This window comes from Channa argus, chromosome 12 (genome assembly GCF_033026475.1).
Source record: "Channa argus isolate prfri chromosome 12, Channa argus male v1.0, whole genome shotgun sequence".
In the NCBI taxonomy this organism is placed as follows: domain Eukaryota; kingdom Metazoa; phylum Chordata; class Actinopteri; order Anabantiformes; family Channidae; genus Channa; species Channa argus.
This window is the reverse complement of record NC_090208.1, coordinates 17,324,176-17,339,152: the sequence shown is the minus strand read 5'-3', so window position 1 is coordinate 17,339,152 and position 14,977 is coordinate 17,324,176. Positions and strand designations below refer to the sequence as shown.

At 35.8% G+C, this 14,977-nt stretch overlaps 1 protein-coding gene across 1 annotated transcript; it reads right to left on the bottom strand.

Moving 5' to 3' along the window:
• Positions 1-2,518: 2,518 nt before the first annotated feature.
• LOC137137154 (C-type mannose receptor 2-like) lies at positions 2,519-10,883 on the bottom strand. Its single transcript, XM_067523091.1, has 6 exons — positions 10,842-10,883; positions 10,162-10,542; positions 9,668-10,009; positions 6,773-7,065; positions 4,927-5,012; positions 2,519-2,813 (listed from the first exon to the last, which is right to left on the bottom strand). The coding sequence occupies exons 1-6, from the start codon at positions 10,873-10,875 to the stop codon at positions 2,519-2,521; spliced, it is 1,431 nt and encodes a 476-aa protein (XP_067379192.1). The 5' UTR covers positions 10,876-10,883.
• Between the last annotated feature and the right edge of the window lie 4,094 nt (positions 10,884-14,977).

Sequence of the window (14,977 nt, the reverse complement as noted above, 5' to 3'; positions counted from 1 at the left end):
TGTTGTTGATACTCACCGCTGTAGCAGAAGAAAGAGTTTTGTGAGTTACAGTCGTCATTTTTCCATTTGCCTCTTTTATTCAACATGGTCAAGGCACAATTTTTGTTGCCTTGCTGATCATCATCAAAGCTGTCGTCCCACTGTCTAAAAGAGAAACTACTCCCATCTGACCACTTCCATGTGTCTCTGAACAGGCCAGTTATCAAATGATTATTGTGAGATGTAAACATAGTGGATAGTGTGCTGTCTTGTAGCTGGTTTGGTCCACTGACCAGGTCTGTTTAATGATCTCTGCAGTATCTCTGAACCTCGAGCCATTTCTTCCCTTCTTTAATCAAATTTAATTTGTTGTTGTTGGTCTTATTTTCTGTGAATGAGACAGAAAAAATATTTCCTGTACATTTGTGAAAAATGCTAATCTCTGCAATTTTTCCTCCTTAAAACAAGTTAAATAGTGAATTAAGCTGAAATTCAGAGATATTCAAGAAGTGAATGTAAACTACATTCTTTTATGTGTATAAAATCTTTTATTTTTTATTTTTTACTTTTATTTTAGTTAGGCTTTAGTTTGTTTTTAAATTGCAGCAGTAGTGCCTTTGTCAGTCTAATCCGATGATCCAGTTACCCATCAGAATGAACAGAAACAGACTCCACTGCATCATTTCTCTGCTTTGAACCAAACACATGGATTAAAGTGATGCTCAGGTTTGAAAAAAATACACAACTAATGTTTGTCCAGGACAGGCAAAGTATATGAAACTTGTACAAACATATAATAATTATTATTAAATATTATATAGAACATTTCCCTCCAGAATGCCGTGATATTCTTGAGTTTATTTTTTAGCCTTGGAGTAAACTCAGAACTCACCAGAAAGTCCAGCTTAAAGGGTGACTTCACCAATTTTCAATTTGCTTGTTATGGATTTTCCTTTAGGGTGTAAATGTACAATAATGCATTTAAACTTCCCTCTAAATTCATTATTTTAAAATATTTCTTTGCTTCTAGCTGAAAAACTCCAACAGATGACATCACCCGGAGGAGTTCTTCATCATTAGGAGTTAAGATGATTTCATCTGGGAGGAGACCTGGGAAAGCAGGTTGACCATGATAACAAACTTCATAGTCTGAGCAAAACTATAACATAACACTGAACCAAAGGATCCTCCAAGTGATGTCCTCTGGTGGCATTTTCCACCTATAAGTAAAGAGATATTGATATAGGGAAGTCAGAGGGAAGTTTAATGGCATTTATGTAACCGTGCAACCCAACCTAGAACTAAAAGAAGCAAGTTTAAAATCAATAAACGCATCCTTTAATTAACCCAAACTGTCTTTTTTCCCTCATCTTCATAAAAAAACATCATATACAGAATTTACAGTAACTATCCTGCCATTTTAATCACACTGTGATCACTGAAGGTAATACCCAGATATTACTTGTTTTATTGAACAACAGGTTAATATTTATGTAAGTGTTTTCTGACCTTACCTCCGTTTTACCAGAAAGCCATTTGTATATTCCAAATACCAGTTGTAAAATAAATCTGTTTCATGATGTAAAAAGACTGTAGTTAAGGCTTTTCTTAGGGAAGGAATGGTTTGGGTTAAAATCAGCACTTAGTTAAGTGGAAAAATAGAGGATCCGTTCATGATTTATCAGTTTACTTATTCCTAGAGTTGGTCACAAGTCCATTACATTCTCAACTCTATACACACCCATTCTGTTGACCACCTAAATAAACTGGAAGAATAAATTTAGCTGACAAACTTAACAAACATCTGCAATGTATTTTTTTTTTCAAAAGCAGAGTACCACCAAAATTAAGTTATTAAATATATATACCCTCTGTATTCAAGGTGCTTTAAAAACAGCAGTTGTAAAAGTACAACTCAAACTCAACACTAAAGTAGCACAAGCCTAAAAACAGAATTCTTTTCTCAAGTTAAAGTACATGCTCTAAAATGTACCTAAAGTTAAAAAGTAGAAGTACTCAACTAAAAAAACAATGTATTATAGTACTGAATTTGATAACTTTGATAAAGGTTTGGTCAATATTTGGACTTCTCTTTTAAGTTTAGCTCAAACTAAGAATTAAGACTTGTAGTTGACATAACTCAACTTCACAGACAACCACCTCTGAATGAACATTCACTATCTAATGTGAAAATTATTGCAAAGTGAAGTTATAGTATCACTTGGTGAAGTTCAAGCTGACTTAAATCAATTTAGGTAGTGACAGGCTATTGATCCCTAACAATGCATTATAATTTATTAGGTAATTAGATTTTGTATTTTGAATCATCATCTTAGAAAAGTAAATAAAACTGTAAAATAAATTTAGTGGAGTAAAAGTGCGAAAATTCATCTGAAGTAGCATGAAATTGACAGATTCCAGTCAAGTACAAGTACTGCAAATTTTTTTTATGTTCAGTAGTTCAGTAGATGTACTTAGTTACTTACTAACTCTGAACACAAATAAAATTAAACATCTCATAATTATGTATTTGTAACCATTATTTTTTTCCTCCTGTATCAATGGCTGCAGACATGTCACTCTTATAGATGAACTCTTTATCAGTGACCCAGAACCAGAAATCCAGAGTGCAACAGAAGCGCAGTCCCAACAAGACATAGAGGCTGCTGGCGTTCTTGGCTCTTTCTTGGACCCATCTCTGTTCATCAAGGTTAGTGATGGAGACCAGGTCCTGGTGATTCTCTCTACAGTAATTCAAGGCCTCCACCCAGGTCTTACTCTCATTGACCAGGATCAATGACAGACAAACATGGGGGTTAAGCTGCATTTTGAGACTTGATCGAAACATATTTTTAAATTATGGTACTGTTAATAGTTAACAGAAAACAGTTCAGACATATTTTAAAATAACTGCAGATAAAAGGTTTCTTGTAACTTTGTCTATCAACCAGGTCGTTCGTTGATAAACTTTCCCAGTATCTGAAAGAGGAAATACTTCCATCTGACCACCTCCAGCTGTCTCTGAACAGACCGATCCACATGTTGGGTCATCCAACTGATCTGATAAAAGGATCAATATATAAAGTGACATTTATAAAGAGGAATTTGTTGAACTGCTTGACTGTGAATGTTCTCTTTAGGACAGATGAACGAGTAAAGGTCACAGCTATTGCTATTTGTCTGATTGTTTTACATTTTGTTGTTGCAGCAGCAGTGCTGCTGAAGACTTACCCATCAGACTGAGCAGAATCAGATTTCACTGCATCTTGACTCTGGGTTGAACCAAACAGGTTCATGAATTTAGTTTGATGAAAAACATACAGACTAAATGTTTATAATACACAATTTGACAATATATACAACATGCTGATTCTGATTTTTTCCTCTCAAAGTTCCTAAAGTGAAAAGTCACAAGGGACAATTAAAAACACTAACATAATTTGTCTTAAAACTCTCTTATCAAGTCTGTCAGGATTATTAAACAGAGAACTCATACACATGATGGATGTTATTGCACTATACATGACAGACCACACACTGATTTGCAACATAAAAGAGAAAAACATTATAAGGACAAAGTGAATTTACTGTAAATCTTACACCACATTGCCTGTTTTATTTTTTATGTCTGGCAAATGAAAATGTAAAATTCACATTAAATAATAATAATATAAATATACATTGGCACAACTGTAACTTACACTTTGATGTTTCTCCTTAATGTGCTGATGTAGACTGTGTATAATAGAATGTTGCAGGCTCAACACATATAACCAACTATATTTAAATATTTAAATATGGAGGTTTGAGACATGTGGTTTTATGATGTAACAACACTATAATTGTTGGATTTTATACACATAAGCCCCCTGGTTAGGTTTAGTAAAGGAATAGTTAAAGTCCTTGGTTAAGTAAAAAAAAACAGAGGACCAGTTTGTGAGTGACCAGTTTATTGCGTTTAAAATATTAAACACAAGTAAAGGTTATCACCAAATACATGGATTCTGCCTTAAACTGCTCTATTATATTTCCATCACCAAATCTCAACAAACACATAAAAAAGACAAACTGTCACATTTTGAATGTATGAAGCAAAATCAAACCAGTATACTATATTAAGAACAAATTAAAGAACAAAACAGAAAGAGTTTATAACCTCAAAAGATAAATGTAAATCTGTCTGCCAACAATTTTTCTCTAGTTTCCTCTGGTTTCCCATCATCCCTCCACCAGAAGATTAAGATTATTTCACATGTTAACCATAGAGGCCACACTATACAACTTATTTTGCGTTTTTTAATCTATATTTAACCTCGTAGTTGATTTGAAGTTTTAATATTCCAAAACAGAAGATATAGCGCCATCTGATGGCTTCTACAAATAAAAACATCCCATAAATAAATAATAAATAATGGTTTTTAGGTATCATGTGCCATCTCTATGATTTCACATGATACCTGGTCTGGTTGCAGATAACAGCACTGTGGTCAGTCACAACACATCATCCAACGCTTTTTTTAATTTGTCATATTCTTGTAGTATTGTTGGCCCTATCTGTTCTTCCCTAAGACATTTTAATCTTCCAGGATTCACTGTTTTTTTTTTTTCGTGTGAAGATGAGGGGAATATTATTTCTTCACTTCATTAGTTGCTAAATATTCTAACATGTTGTAGAAAAAATGTTATAACATGTTAAGAACAGCAGACAGCAGTAAAGAGGATGTAAATGTCCAAAGTCTGCTAATCTTTAAAATGTCTTCCTATTCTTGTCCTATAGTGTTCTTACTCTTGTCATGTTGCCATCCTATATCATGTTTGATTCTTCTGTCTCTAGGTCTGAGATACCAGACAGCGACACAACAGGAAACAGTTCTTCACAGACCATCTTGTCAGTGCCACCCAGACAGGTTTGATCAGTACAAGAGCTGCTGAAGATCCTCAACTCACCATAAGTAGAGCTGAAGCTGAGACTGCTTCTTCCTCTGATCACTGAAATCAAGGACCTCAGCAGAAACTAGAGCTAGAGAGATTTGCTGAACAGCAGGAACAGAGGTCAAATAGTGATAATAAGACTGGCAGTCTTGATTGTGATTCATTTTTAAATTCAGTTAAGTTATAGCAGGGCATATATTAAATTGATTTTAAAAATATTATTTTTAATATAATATATTTATATTAAATATATATATATATATATATATATATATTTATTTTAATATACATGTTAAAAATTAATATTTTTATTGTTAATAATAAAACCACATTGATCTGAGATTCTCTGATCGTTGATACTTTTGATCTCTTTAACAGTACTGATTTGTCCATTCGTGTTAAGCTGTTTCATGTGGTCTGCCACAACAAGTGTGAGCCCCTCACAAATGTTCAGTTCCTGTCATGGACTTTAGATTTTTCTCTAGCTTTACTTCCTGCCCCTGGCTTTCATTTTGTAGTCCCTCAGGACCACTTCCTATTTTTTATTTTTTTTTAGCTTCTTTTTTTCTTAGCTTCTTTTTTTCTTAGCTTTCTTTTGTTAACCCTGATTGTTTTAACCTGTGCCCCTTACGGTCCTTCTTACGGTCTCTGACATCATTTCCTGTCTTTGATGCTCAGCCTGATTCTCATGTTTGGGCTCCCTCCTCCTACCTTTTGGTCTGAGGTTTGGTTTCCCATTTGTTTATCCCTGTTTGTTTAATTCTGTTTCAGTATTTAGGTTTAGTCTTTTGTTATCCCGGCTTGCTTGGTCCAGGTTTTGTGTTTGGTTAATCATTTGTCTGCATTTTTTGCTTATTTTGTTTTTCCCTCTTTTCACCACCCTAGTTACTTAGCCAGTTCCCTTGCTTCCCGGCACCGTTATTATTTCGTTTATCTCCCTCCTCCAGCGTATTTAAGTAAATATTCTGTTTTACTTATATTTAAGTGTTATGATTACTAACAAAAAATTATTTCTATGCATTATTCTATGCTCCTTCATAGGTGCATGCTGATCCAGGGTCCCATTAAAAGCATTCTTAAAAAACGACCATGTAAACTTTAAACAAATGTGATACTTCCCCATCAGCAAAGTCCAAGGTCATACATCTGTTCCACAGATTGCTTCATATCATGTTTAGCAGTCAGCTGAGGTTTAGCTTTGGGAGTCTTTGTACTTCTAATAGCAGTTAAAACACATTGGACAAAATCACATCAGTCAAGGTGGTTTCAACAGAGACAAAAGTGAAACCTTTAAATCAAAGTCTCTGAAGCAGCGCAGATCGATGACAACCACAGATAGTTGTGACAGGAAGGTCCACGCCAGATCAGGAAGTGATATAAACACAAGTACTAAATGAATAGAGGCCTAACGAGACCAGAAATTTTTTTTAACAGTAACATCCAGCTAAAACAGAACAAAAGACTCACTGATTCCATAAAGACATAAAACAATAATGCAGACAACTGCACTCAAATCACAGACATGCTGCATTGTGTTTGTTGTAGCAGCTGTGATCATTATGTTCTGCCCACAAATTTTATATTTTTCACTTAACAAGACTATTTAAGTCAGACCAGCATTTTTTTTAGAAGTATTGGATCAAAAACTAAATGAGGAAACGATTATAAAGTCTTTTCGAAGTCTAAAGTGAAATGTTTTAAAAACAGATTAAATTAATTAACATATATTTTAATGTCATTTTTTTCAAAACTCATTGACCAGTAAAACAAAATCAGCAATGGAAAAAAATCTCCAGTGGTTTTTAAGACCCACATTTTAAAAACAGATGAAATTATACGTCTCATTATCATTCGTTTTGACCCACTGATTTTGTCCTCCTGTCTCCATGGCTGCAGACATGTCACAGCCATCAGTTACTTTTGAGGCCCAGTTGCTGTAGCTGAACCGTTTATCACTGACCCAGAACCAGAAATCCAGAGTGCAGCTGTAGCGCAGTCCCAACCAGACTAAGGGGCTGTTTGCATCCTTGGCTCTTTCTTGGACCCATCTCTGCTCATGAGGGTTAGTGATGGAGACCAGGTCATGGTGATACTTTCTGCAGTAATTCAAGGCCTCCACCCAGGTCTTCCTCTCATTGACCAGGATCACTTTATCTGATGTGGACAGACAAAGGAGGGTCAGTTAAAGTCTGAGGACAATGGGCTGTAAAAAGGATTTTCAAATGATGGTGCTGAAAAAAAACTTGTTTTTTAAACTAATTAAAATGAAGAAAAATACAACACAACTAACTCACCATGTCCAACAGACCATGATAAAATTGATATATGAAATTTACAGTACTTTTAAAACATGATTGTAATCATATTTGATAAAACAACAACTAAAGGTTTTGTCAGTTTTTATATAGTTAATGTTAATGTGTAGCTCCAAAGGTTTCAGCACAGTGCTGGAGTGTTGGCTGCAGCCTCTGTGTGGAGTTTACATGTTCCCTCCGTGCTTGTGTGGATTTCCTCCTAGTACTCCGGTTTTCTTCCACAATCAAAACACATGCATACTGGGTTAATTGGTGACTCTAAATTGCCCCTGGGTGTGAGTGTGACTGGTTGTCTTTCTGTTTGTGTATGTCTCCTTGTGTTAGTCCTGGCTCTTGCCCGACAACAGCTGGAATAGGCTCCAAGCCAGATTTCCATGAGTGTTTTGAGGAGGCCTCCACCAGCCTCTCGTTATCACGGCCTATAGTTAACATGGGGTCTGGTTGCAGATAACAGCACTGTGGTCAGTCACAACACATCATCCAACGCTTTCTCCTAAAAATGTTTTTACCACCAAAATATCTGACTTTACAGTAAAACAACTGTATTTTCTGCAAAAAATAAGTGAGTGGCAGTACTATATTCAATTTGTTTAACTTCTGCATTATTTTTGTGTCTAATCCTAACTCATGTTTTCTCTCTAACCTCACCCTCAAGTTGTTTTCACCAACACCAACACAGTTGTGCTACAGCAGCATTTGCACTGTGAGTCATTTCAAGAGTCGCTGATAAAATGTCAAGACAAATAAAACAAAAATTCTGGTTCTACCACAGAGTTTGATCTTTAAAAAAGTAGTGTTACTTCAGAAATAGACCAGAAATACACCCCATGACAAATAAAGTGAATTTCAAGGTCAAAAGGTAGAAGAACAAACAGCCACAGACTCAGCCCCTATGCTTTCTGATGTTATGATGAGTGGATGAACCAAAGGCCATGTCAAAGACACGCCCACTTACTCGCAATTATATCAGGGGAAACTAACTTTGTGTGTTCTCACAAACAGCTTCAGCCACCACATTAACACTGATGGTCCTATTAGTGTCATGGAGGACAAGGGTCAGCAAGGTCACTCTGAGCAGTGTGCAGCTACACAGGAAAATGTGATACACTGTGTGCAGACGTATGTAGTAGAAGTACATAAACCCAATACTCAAGTAAAAGTAAATATTGGCTTAATAAATAAAACACAGATTATCTACATCTTACATAATTTACAAAAGTTAAAGTACTTCACTAAGAAAACGTATTTTAAACAGAACTGATTACGGTAAAACTTGAACAGTAGTTAATAAAAGGGGTTAAACATCAGTGTTGGTTAAGCTTTGGCTGATTTTAATCACAGTTGGTTAAACCATAATGACACATCAGCATTTATTAGTTCAAAATATTTTTATATAAAAATAAAAATCACCAGGTGCTTTTAATGTTGTGGCTGACCGTTATATTATGCTAGAAAAGTTCAATAAAATAATGACACCAGTCTCCTTCACAATAACCACAAACACTTCGAGTGGTTGAACTAAAGGAAAAGTCATCAACAAGCCCAATGCTGCTCCACAGCCCCATACACAGCAAAATGTGATACACTGTGTGCAGACGTAGTAACACAAACTCAGTACTCAAGTAAAAGTAAGTATTGGTGTATTTAAAATTCTTCACTGCAAGTACAGTACCACTTTAAATCTTTTACTCAAGTAAAAGTACTAAGCAGAAAACAAGGTATTTTTAACAATGCTGATTATGCCAAAACTTGTACAGTAATTTAATAGAATAGGGGTCAATGATCACTGCTGGTAAAACTGCGGCTGATTAAAACCACTTCCTGTGCAGACAGATGGTTAAGCCATTGTGATAAATCAGTATTTATTAGTTTCTAATGTTTTTATAAAAAGCTTATAATATTTCTATATAAAAACAACCATCTGGTTTTAATGTTGTGGCTGATTGGTTAATAATGCCAAGAAAAGTTCAGTAAAATAACGACACCAGTCTGCTCCACAATAACCACACACACTTCTACACACATCAGACTGGTGCTTTAAAGCTCAGTTTTCTCTGGGTTATAACAGATGTTTAATGGAGAACATTATTTTTTTATGTTCAGATGTTTCATTCCAACTTTGTTTATGTTTCTTTTAAGTGCTTCATATTTCTGAACTGTTTCAGTACATAAATAATATGATACTATACAAATATGATAATGTGTTACAAAATGATAAATGTCCTCATTAATCACGGGATCATGTCTTGGACTCTCTCTCCCTCCATCACAGTCTCTCTCTCTGTTCGATTTGTGTTACAGTATTGAAGCACAAAATGAAACCTGCAGCTTCAATAATTTAGCTACAGCTGCCCCCAAACCTTAAACATACACATACTGTAGTTATGATGCATCTTGCTACTGATGAAGAAAATCATTAAAACAAAATATAAATAACTCACCACTGTAGCAGATGAAGGGTTTTGTATTATTACAGTCATCAAAGCTCCATTTTCCTGCTCTGTTTAACACAGTCATTGTACAATTCTCATCACCTTGTCCATCAACCAGATCGTTGGTTGATAAACTTTCCCAGTATCTGAAAGAGGAACTACTTCCATCTGACCACCTCCAGCTGTCTCTGAACAGACCGATCCACATTTCAGATCCAGACTCTGCACAATGATCCAACTGATCAAGTCCTCTGATCAGGTCTGTGTGATTTACTCTGCAGTAGTTCTGAGCCTGTGACCAGGTCATCGTATCACTGATCACATGACATGTTTTGTTGGATTGGTTTGTTTCTGTGTAATAATATCCAAATATTGTTATTTAATTAATTCCATATAATATGTAATTGTTCAAATAGACAAATCATGTTCTGCATATTATTTTGTCAAATAAATATTTTTAGAATTATAAATACATTATAGGACAACGAGCCACATATTCTTACCATTGTAGCAGATGAATTTGAATGAAGCAGTACAAGGGAAATCACTCCAATTTTTGTTGGTCATAAGTGCACAGTTCTCTAAATGACCATTGTAATCGTTTGGTTCTCCTGACTCCCATCTTGTCTCACTTTCATTGAACTCCACCCCTGGCAGAGACCAATGCCACTTCCTGCTTCCATTCCCTGGGTAGCTGTGCAGACCAATCCAGGCTTCATCTTGACTCTCTATAGAGTTAATGAGTCTCTTCATGTCTGTCATGTTGGACACTGTGGCCAGGTCTGTGTAGTTTTCTCTACAGTACTTCTGAGCTTCATCCCAAGTTTTATTCTCTTTAATAAAGTGATAATCATAGTGGCGACAAGTGAAGAAGGAACACTGCCCTAAAAACAGAGGAAATACTAAACTGATGGAGCTGATTACAAACCAAAACCATGATTACCTGTCACACTCACTGTTTAATCAAAGTTTTACAACATGTAAACTATTTTAATGATAATACACAGCATGAATCAAAGATATTTTCATTTATTGTTATGAAACAGTTTTTCTAGGACAGATTGAACATGTAGAACAGTTTGATGTTAAAAATATTAAAAAATATACATGGAAAGTTTTTTTTCTTTCTTTTGACTGATTTTTCTGAAGTTATTCTGCAGATCTGATCAGATGATCCACTTACCCATCAGACTGAGCAGAACCAAAATCCACTGCATCTTCACTCTGCTTGAATTCAAACACAACGACTTTCATGAGTTTAAATAATTTGATTAAATACACACTGACCGTGTGTTAAGTTTAAATTTAGCTAAATATGAACAATTTAATCCACATTATACATTACACATTGTCTTAGTTCTGGTTGAAATTCATGTTTTTTGTTTGTTTTTCTCAACGTAAAACACAACATAAGGAAGAACTGTATCAGTTTCCTTTGAAAGCTGTCCTTCAATAAATAATGTGTTGAGATCGTACAGAAAACTGGTATTTACTGCTGTTAAACAACAAATTAACAAATGATTTAAAAGATAAAAACAATACCACATTATTCGAAGAAAGTGATTTCAAATCTTGTTCCATATTACCAGAATTGTTATTGTGTGGCAAACAAAATAATTCATTTCACAACATTAAAGACACAATAATAAAAATAGGTTTAAATATCTTTTGACATAACAGATGTAACTTACACAGATTCTCCTTGATGTGCTGATGTAGACTGTCTGTAATAAAATGTTGAATCCTCAACAAAAAGCTGAGAAGTACCTGCCCCCTTTTTAAGCTTCTGAATGTCAGCATTTGAATATTTAAATATGGTAATATTTAGATTGGGTCATGGTAGCATCCTGGTAACTGGAGTTTTTCTAAAGTTATAATTCATCGTCATTTATTTTTGTACAATCAATGATTTCCTGTTTCTCTTTCCATTCTCAGGTGAATTAAACTAAAAATACCACTTCCTCAAAATAATTTCCTGTTCATGTTAACTAATCTCTCCCATCTGCCCGCAGACATTTACCTTCTCATACTAGGAGAGTTACTGTGTATTTGTCATCTACAAATACATAGTTTATTTGATTGTTATATTTGATGTGTTTTGTTGAATAGCAGTTTTGGAGATAAAAAAACTTGCCTTTTTTTCCTACTTCTATTTGTATTTTATCCAGATTTGTGTCATTTAGTTACACAAATGACCAGTAGAGAAGTCAAACAAAGTTAATATATAAACATGTATATTTTCTCAGAAACAAAACATTAAAGAGTTTTTGCTAAACTGATTGACTCAACAAAATGTGCAGTTTCAATAACATGCAGATTCTCAATATTAGGTCAATCAAAAATTACCATGAAAAGTTCCTCGTATATTTTGGGCCTTTGAAAGTGAATGTGCACTTCTTTAGTTTCCACAGAAAAGGCTCCACAACAGAAGATTAAAACACACTCAAACTTCTTAAGAATAAGTTGTAAACAAATTACCATCGAGGGTTCATCACCCCATTCAAAGACACAGTCAGCAGCTAATTTCAGGAGGGTTAAAGCTCAGGATTAGACAGAGGGAACTGGTTCGAATGTGGTTGGTAAATTTTAAAATATTGAGATATTTTCTCAATGTTCATTCATCCATGATCTTAATGTCTTATCCTGTTTAGAGTTACGTCAGTGCTGGAGCCTCCCAGCTGTCATAGGGTGAGAGATGGTGATGGTCTATGTGTTTAATGTCCAATGAGGCATCACATTTTATCAGACCAGAAATGACACCTGAGAAAATGAGGTCATGACAAAATTGATGTCAGTACTAGAAACAAACTTTATATTTTAATGGTATTGTTATTCCTTCAGAAACACCTAGATCGATTCATTCAACCATTATCTGTAACTGTTTATCATGTTCAGGTTGTGGGGGGCTGGAGAAGATCCCAGATGCCATTTGGTGAGATACACCCTGGACAGGTCCCCAGTCTATCTCAGGGCAAACACAGAGAGACACACAGACAACGATTCACACGCTCACATTCACACCTAGAGGCAATTCAGAGTCACCAATTAACCTAATGTCTTTGCACATGGGGAGGAAACCAGAATATATTGTCACATTTTCAGTAGTGCGTTACTCTGATTTTTGTAGGACCCGAAAAGGAGGAGACAGCAAGGGAAGGGGTTATGGTAATGTAAAGTTTATTTAAAGAAAAAGAGTCTTATTTAAAGGACGGAAAAACACTTGCGGCAATAACTAAAGTAAAGTAAAAACAGAACATCAACGTAAAAGACTCTGGAGGGGTATGATAAGCTCAATAGAAGGTGCAGGGAATAAACTCAGTCACTAAGGGAAGGCAAACAGGAAAGAACTTAACATAAGGCACTGCCAGACTAAAGGGACAGACGAACACTCAAGCATTTAACAAGAGTCAAACACGTGAGGAGAACTAGGAAAAACACTAAACGCTGAAATAAACAGAAAACCAAACCTCAGACCAACACTCAAGGAACAGGTGGGCACAAAAGGGCAAAGTCCAAAGGGGTAATCCACAGGTGTACAGGGGAAGCAGGAGAAGGCAAAGTCCAAAGAGGTAACTCACAAGGCAAGTTCTCTAGGGAAGCAGGGGAGACGACCTGACAGTGAGTAGTGGGGAAAGCTGGGTATAAATAAACTGGGGAACAGGTGAAACCAATTAGAACAAAACGAGGAAGGTAAAGATACTAAACAGACTCAAAGGAAGGGACATGGGAGGAGCAACAAAATAAAAGCCCGAAACAGGAAATCAATTTAAACAAAACTAGTCCAAAACCAGGGACTGTGACATATATGGAGAAAAGCCACGCGAGCATTCTTGCTTCAGAGTTGCCAAAATCGTGCTTTGTCCAGTCTCTTCTGTGTTACATGCTGACGCTTCGGGAACTCGTTCAGTGATTGATGCTCTGAGCTTTTTAGTGTAGTTAAATGAAAACCCCGACATTTCAATATTTGATGCTTAAAGCAATGACGTAGAACATGAAGTGAAAAAGCACATTTGTGCCATTGTTACTATTTGTAATGTTTCTTTTTACCTAATTTAACTTATAACTTAACCTACGGGTGGCTGTAGCTCAGCTGGTAAGGCAGTTGTCCCACGGGGTTAGTGGTTCGATCCCCGGTCCTGGCTATATGTTAAAGTCTCTCTGTGTCACTGAACCCTATAACAGCCCATTCCCATCCCCAGTGCCAGTCCAAGCCTGGTAGAAATTGGGGGGGTTGTGTCAAGGAAGGGCATCTGGTGCCAAATCAACATCTGACCCTGAACTCACAGGATAAGCCGAAAGAACAAAAAATCTTCTAACTTAACTTCTCCATGAAGTTTTTTTTACCTGACCTTAATGCAGTTTTGTGTATAAAAAAGTCCTTCTGTGCTTCACCTGTGCCGTCCACGGTGACGCTCCGGGAGAGTTTGATAGTAATGCTGAAGTGCACCTGTGGCATCAATATGACACGTCGAATCGTGTACAAAGTGGCACAATTTGAAACTTTAGGAAAAGCCAATATCTGACACTGTGGGATGACAATGTGTTGCGTTCTCACTACTTAGACTGATTTTACTTTTCTATGAATAATGGACAAAGCTGATGCTCCCATCACACTACTTTTACAGAAAGGGGAAAAACAGCTTGTAGGACAGTTTGACTCTGTAAATGTTCCTTTACAGAGGAATGATTAAAAAGTTTCAGCTTTTCTTGTGCAGTAGCACCTCTGTCAGTCTGATCTAATGAGCCACTCACCCATCAGCATGAGCGGAAATAAACGGCAACAGAACACAGTGACGTCAATATGTTAATCAGGTTGATAAAATGCACAGCTAATGTACGTCCATGACAGGGGAAATATAAGATATTCTTATGGTAACATTTTATAAATGTGTATGTACTAATGTATGTTTTCGGCTTTTGCAGCCAAAGGTGACGATAACAATAACATGTTACATGATAATGTGATGTTGTTTGTCCTGAATAACAACATGAATGTAAACACACAACAATAAAGAAAACTGAAGAATGTAGGTTGTAGGTACATTCTGATGTTTTGCAGCGATGTAGCTGTAAAATTGTTTTCTTTAGCTTCCTGAATGTCACTATTTGCATATTAAAATATGGAGGTTTCAGGATCCTGTCCATGACAGAAAAGTTTTTATATGAAGAGTAAGAACCTATCATCCATGTTAGAGGTCATTTAATAAGTGGAAAATAAGAAAGTAATTTTAAATGTACCACATACATGTCAGCTACAAACTGGTTTATTAAAACACTTCATCACATTCAGCCAGTAACTTTTCTCCTTGTGATCTTCAA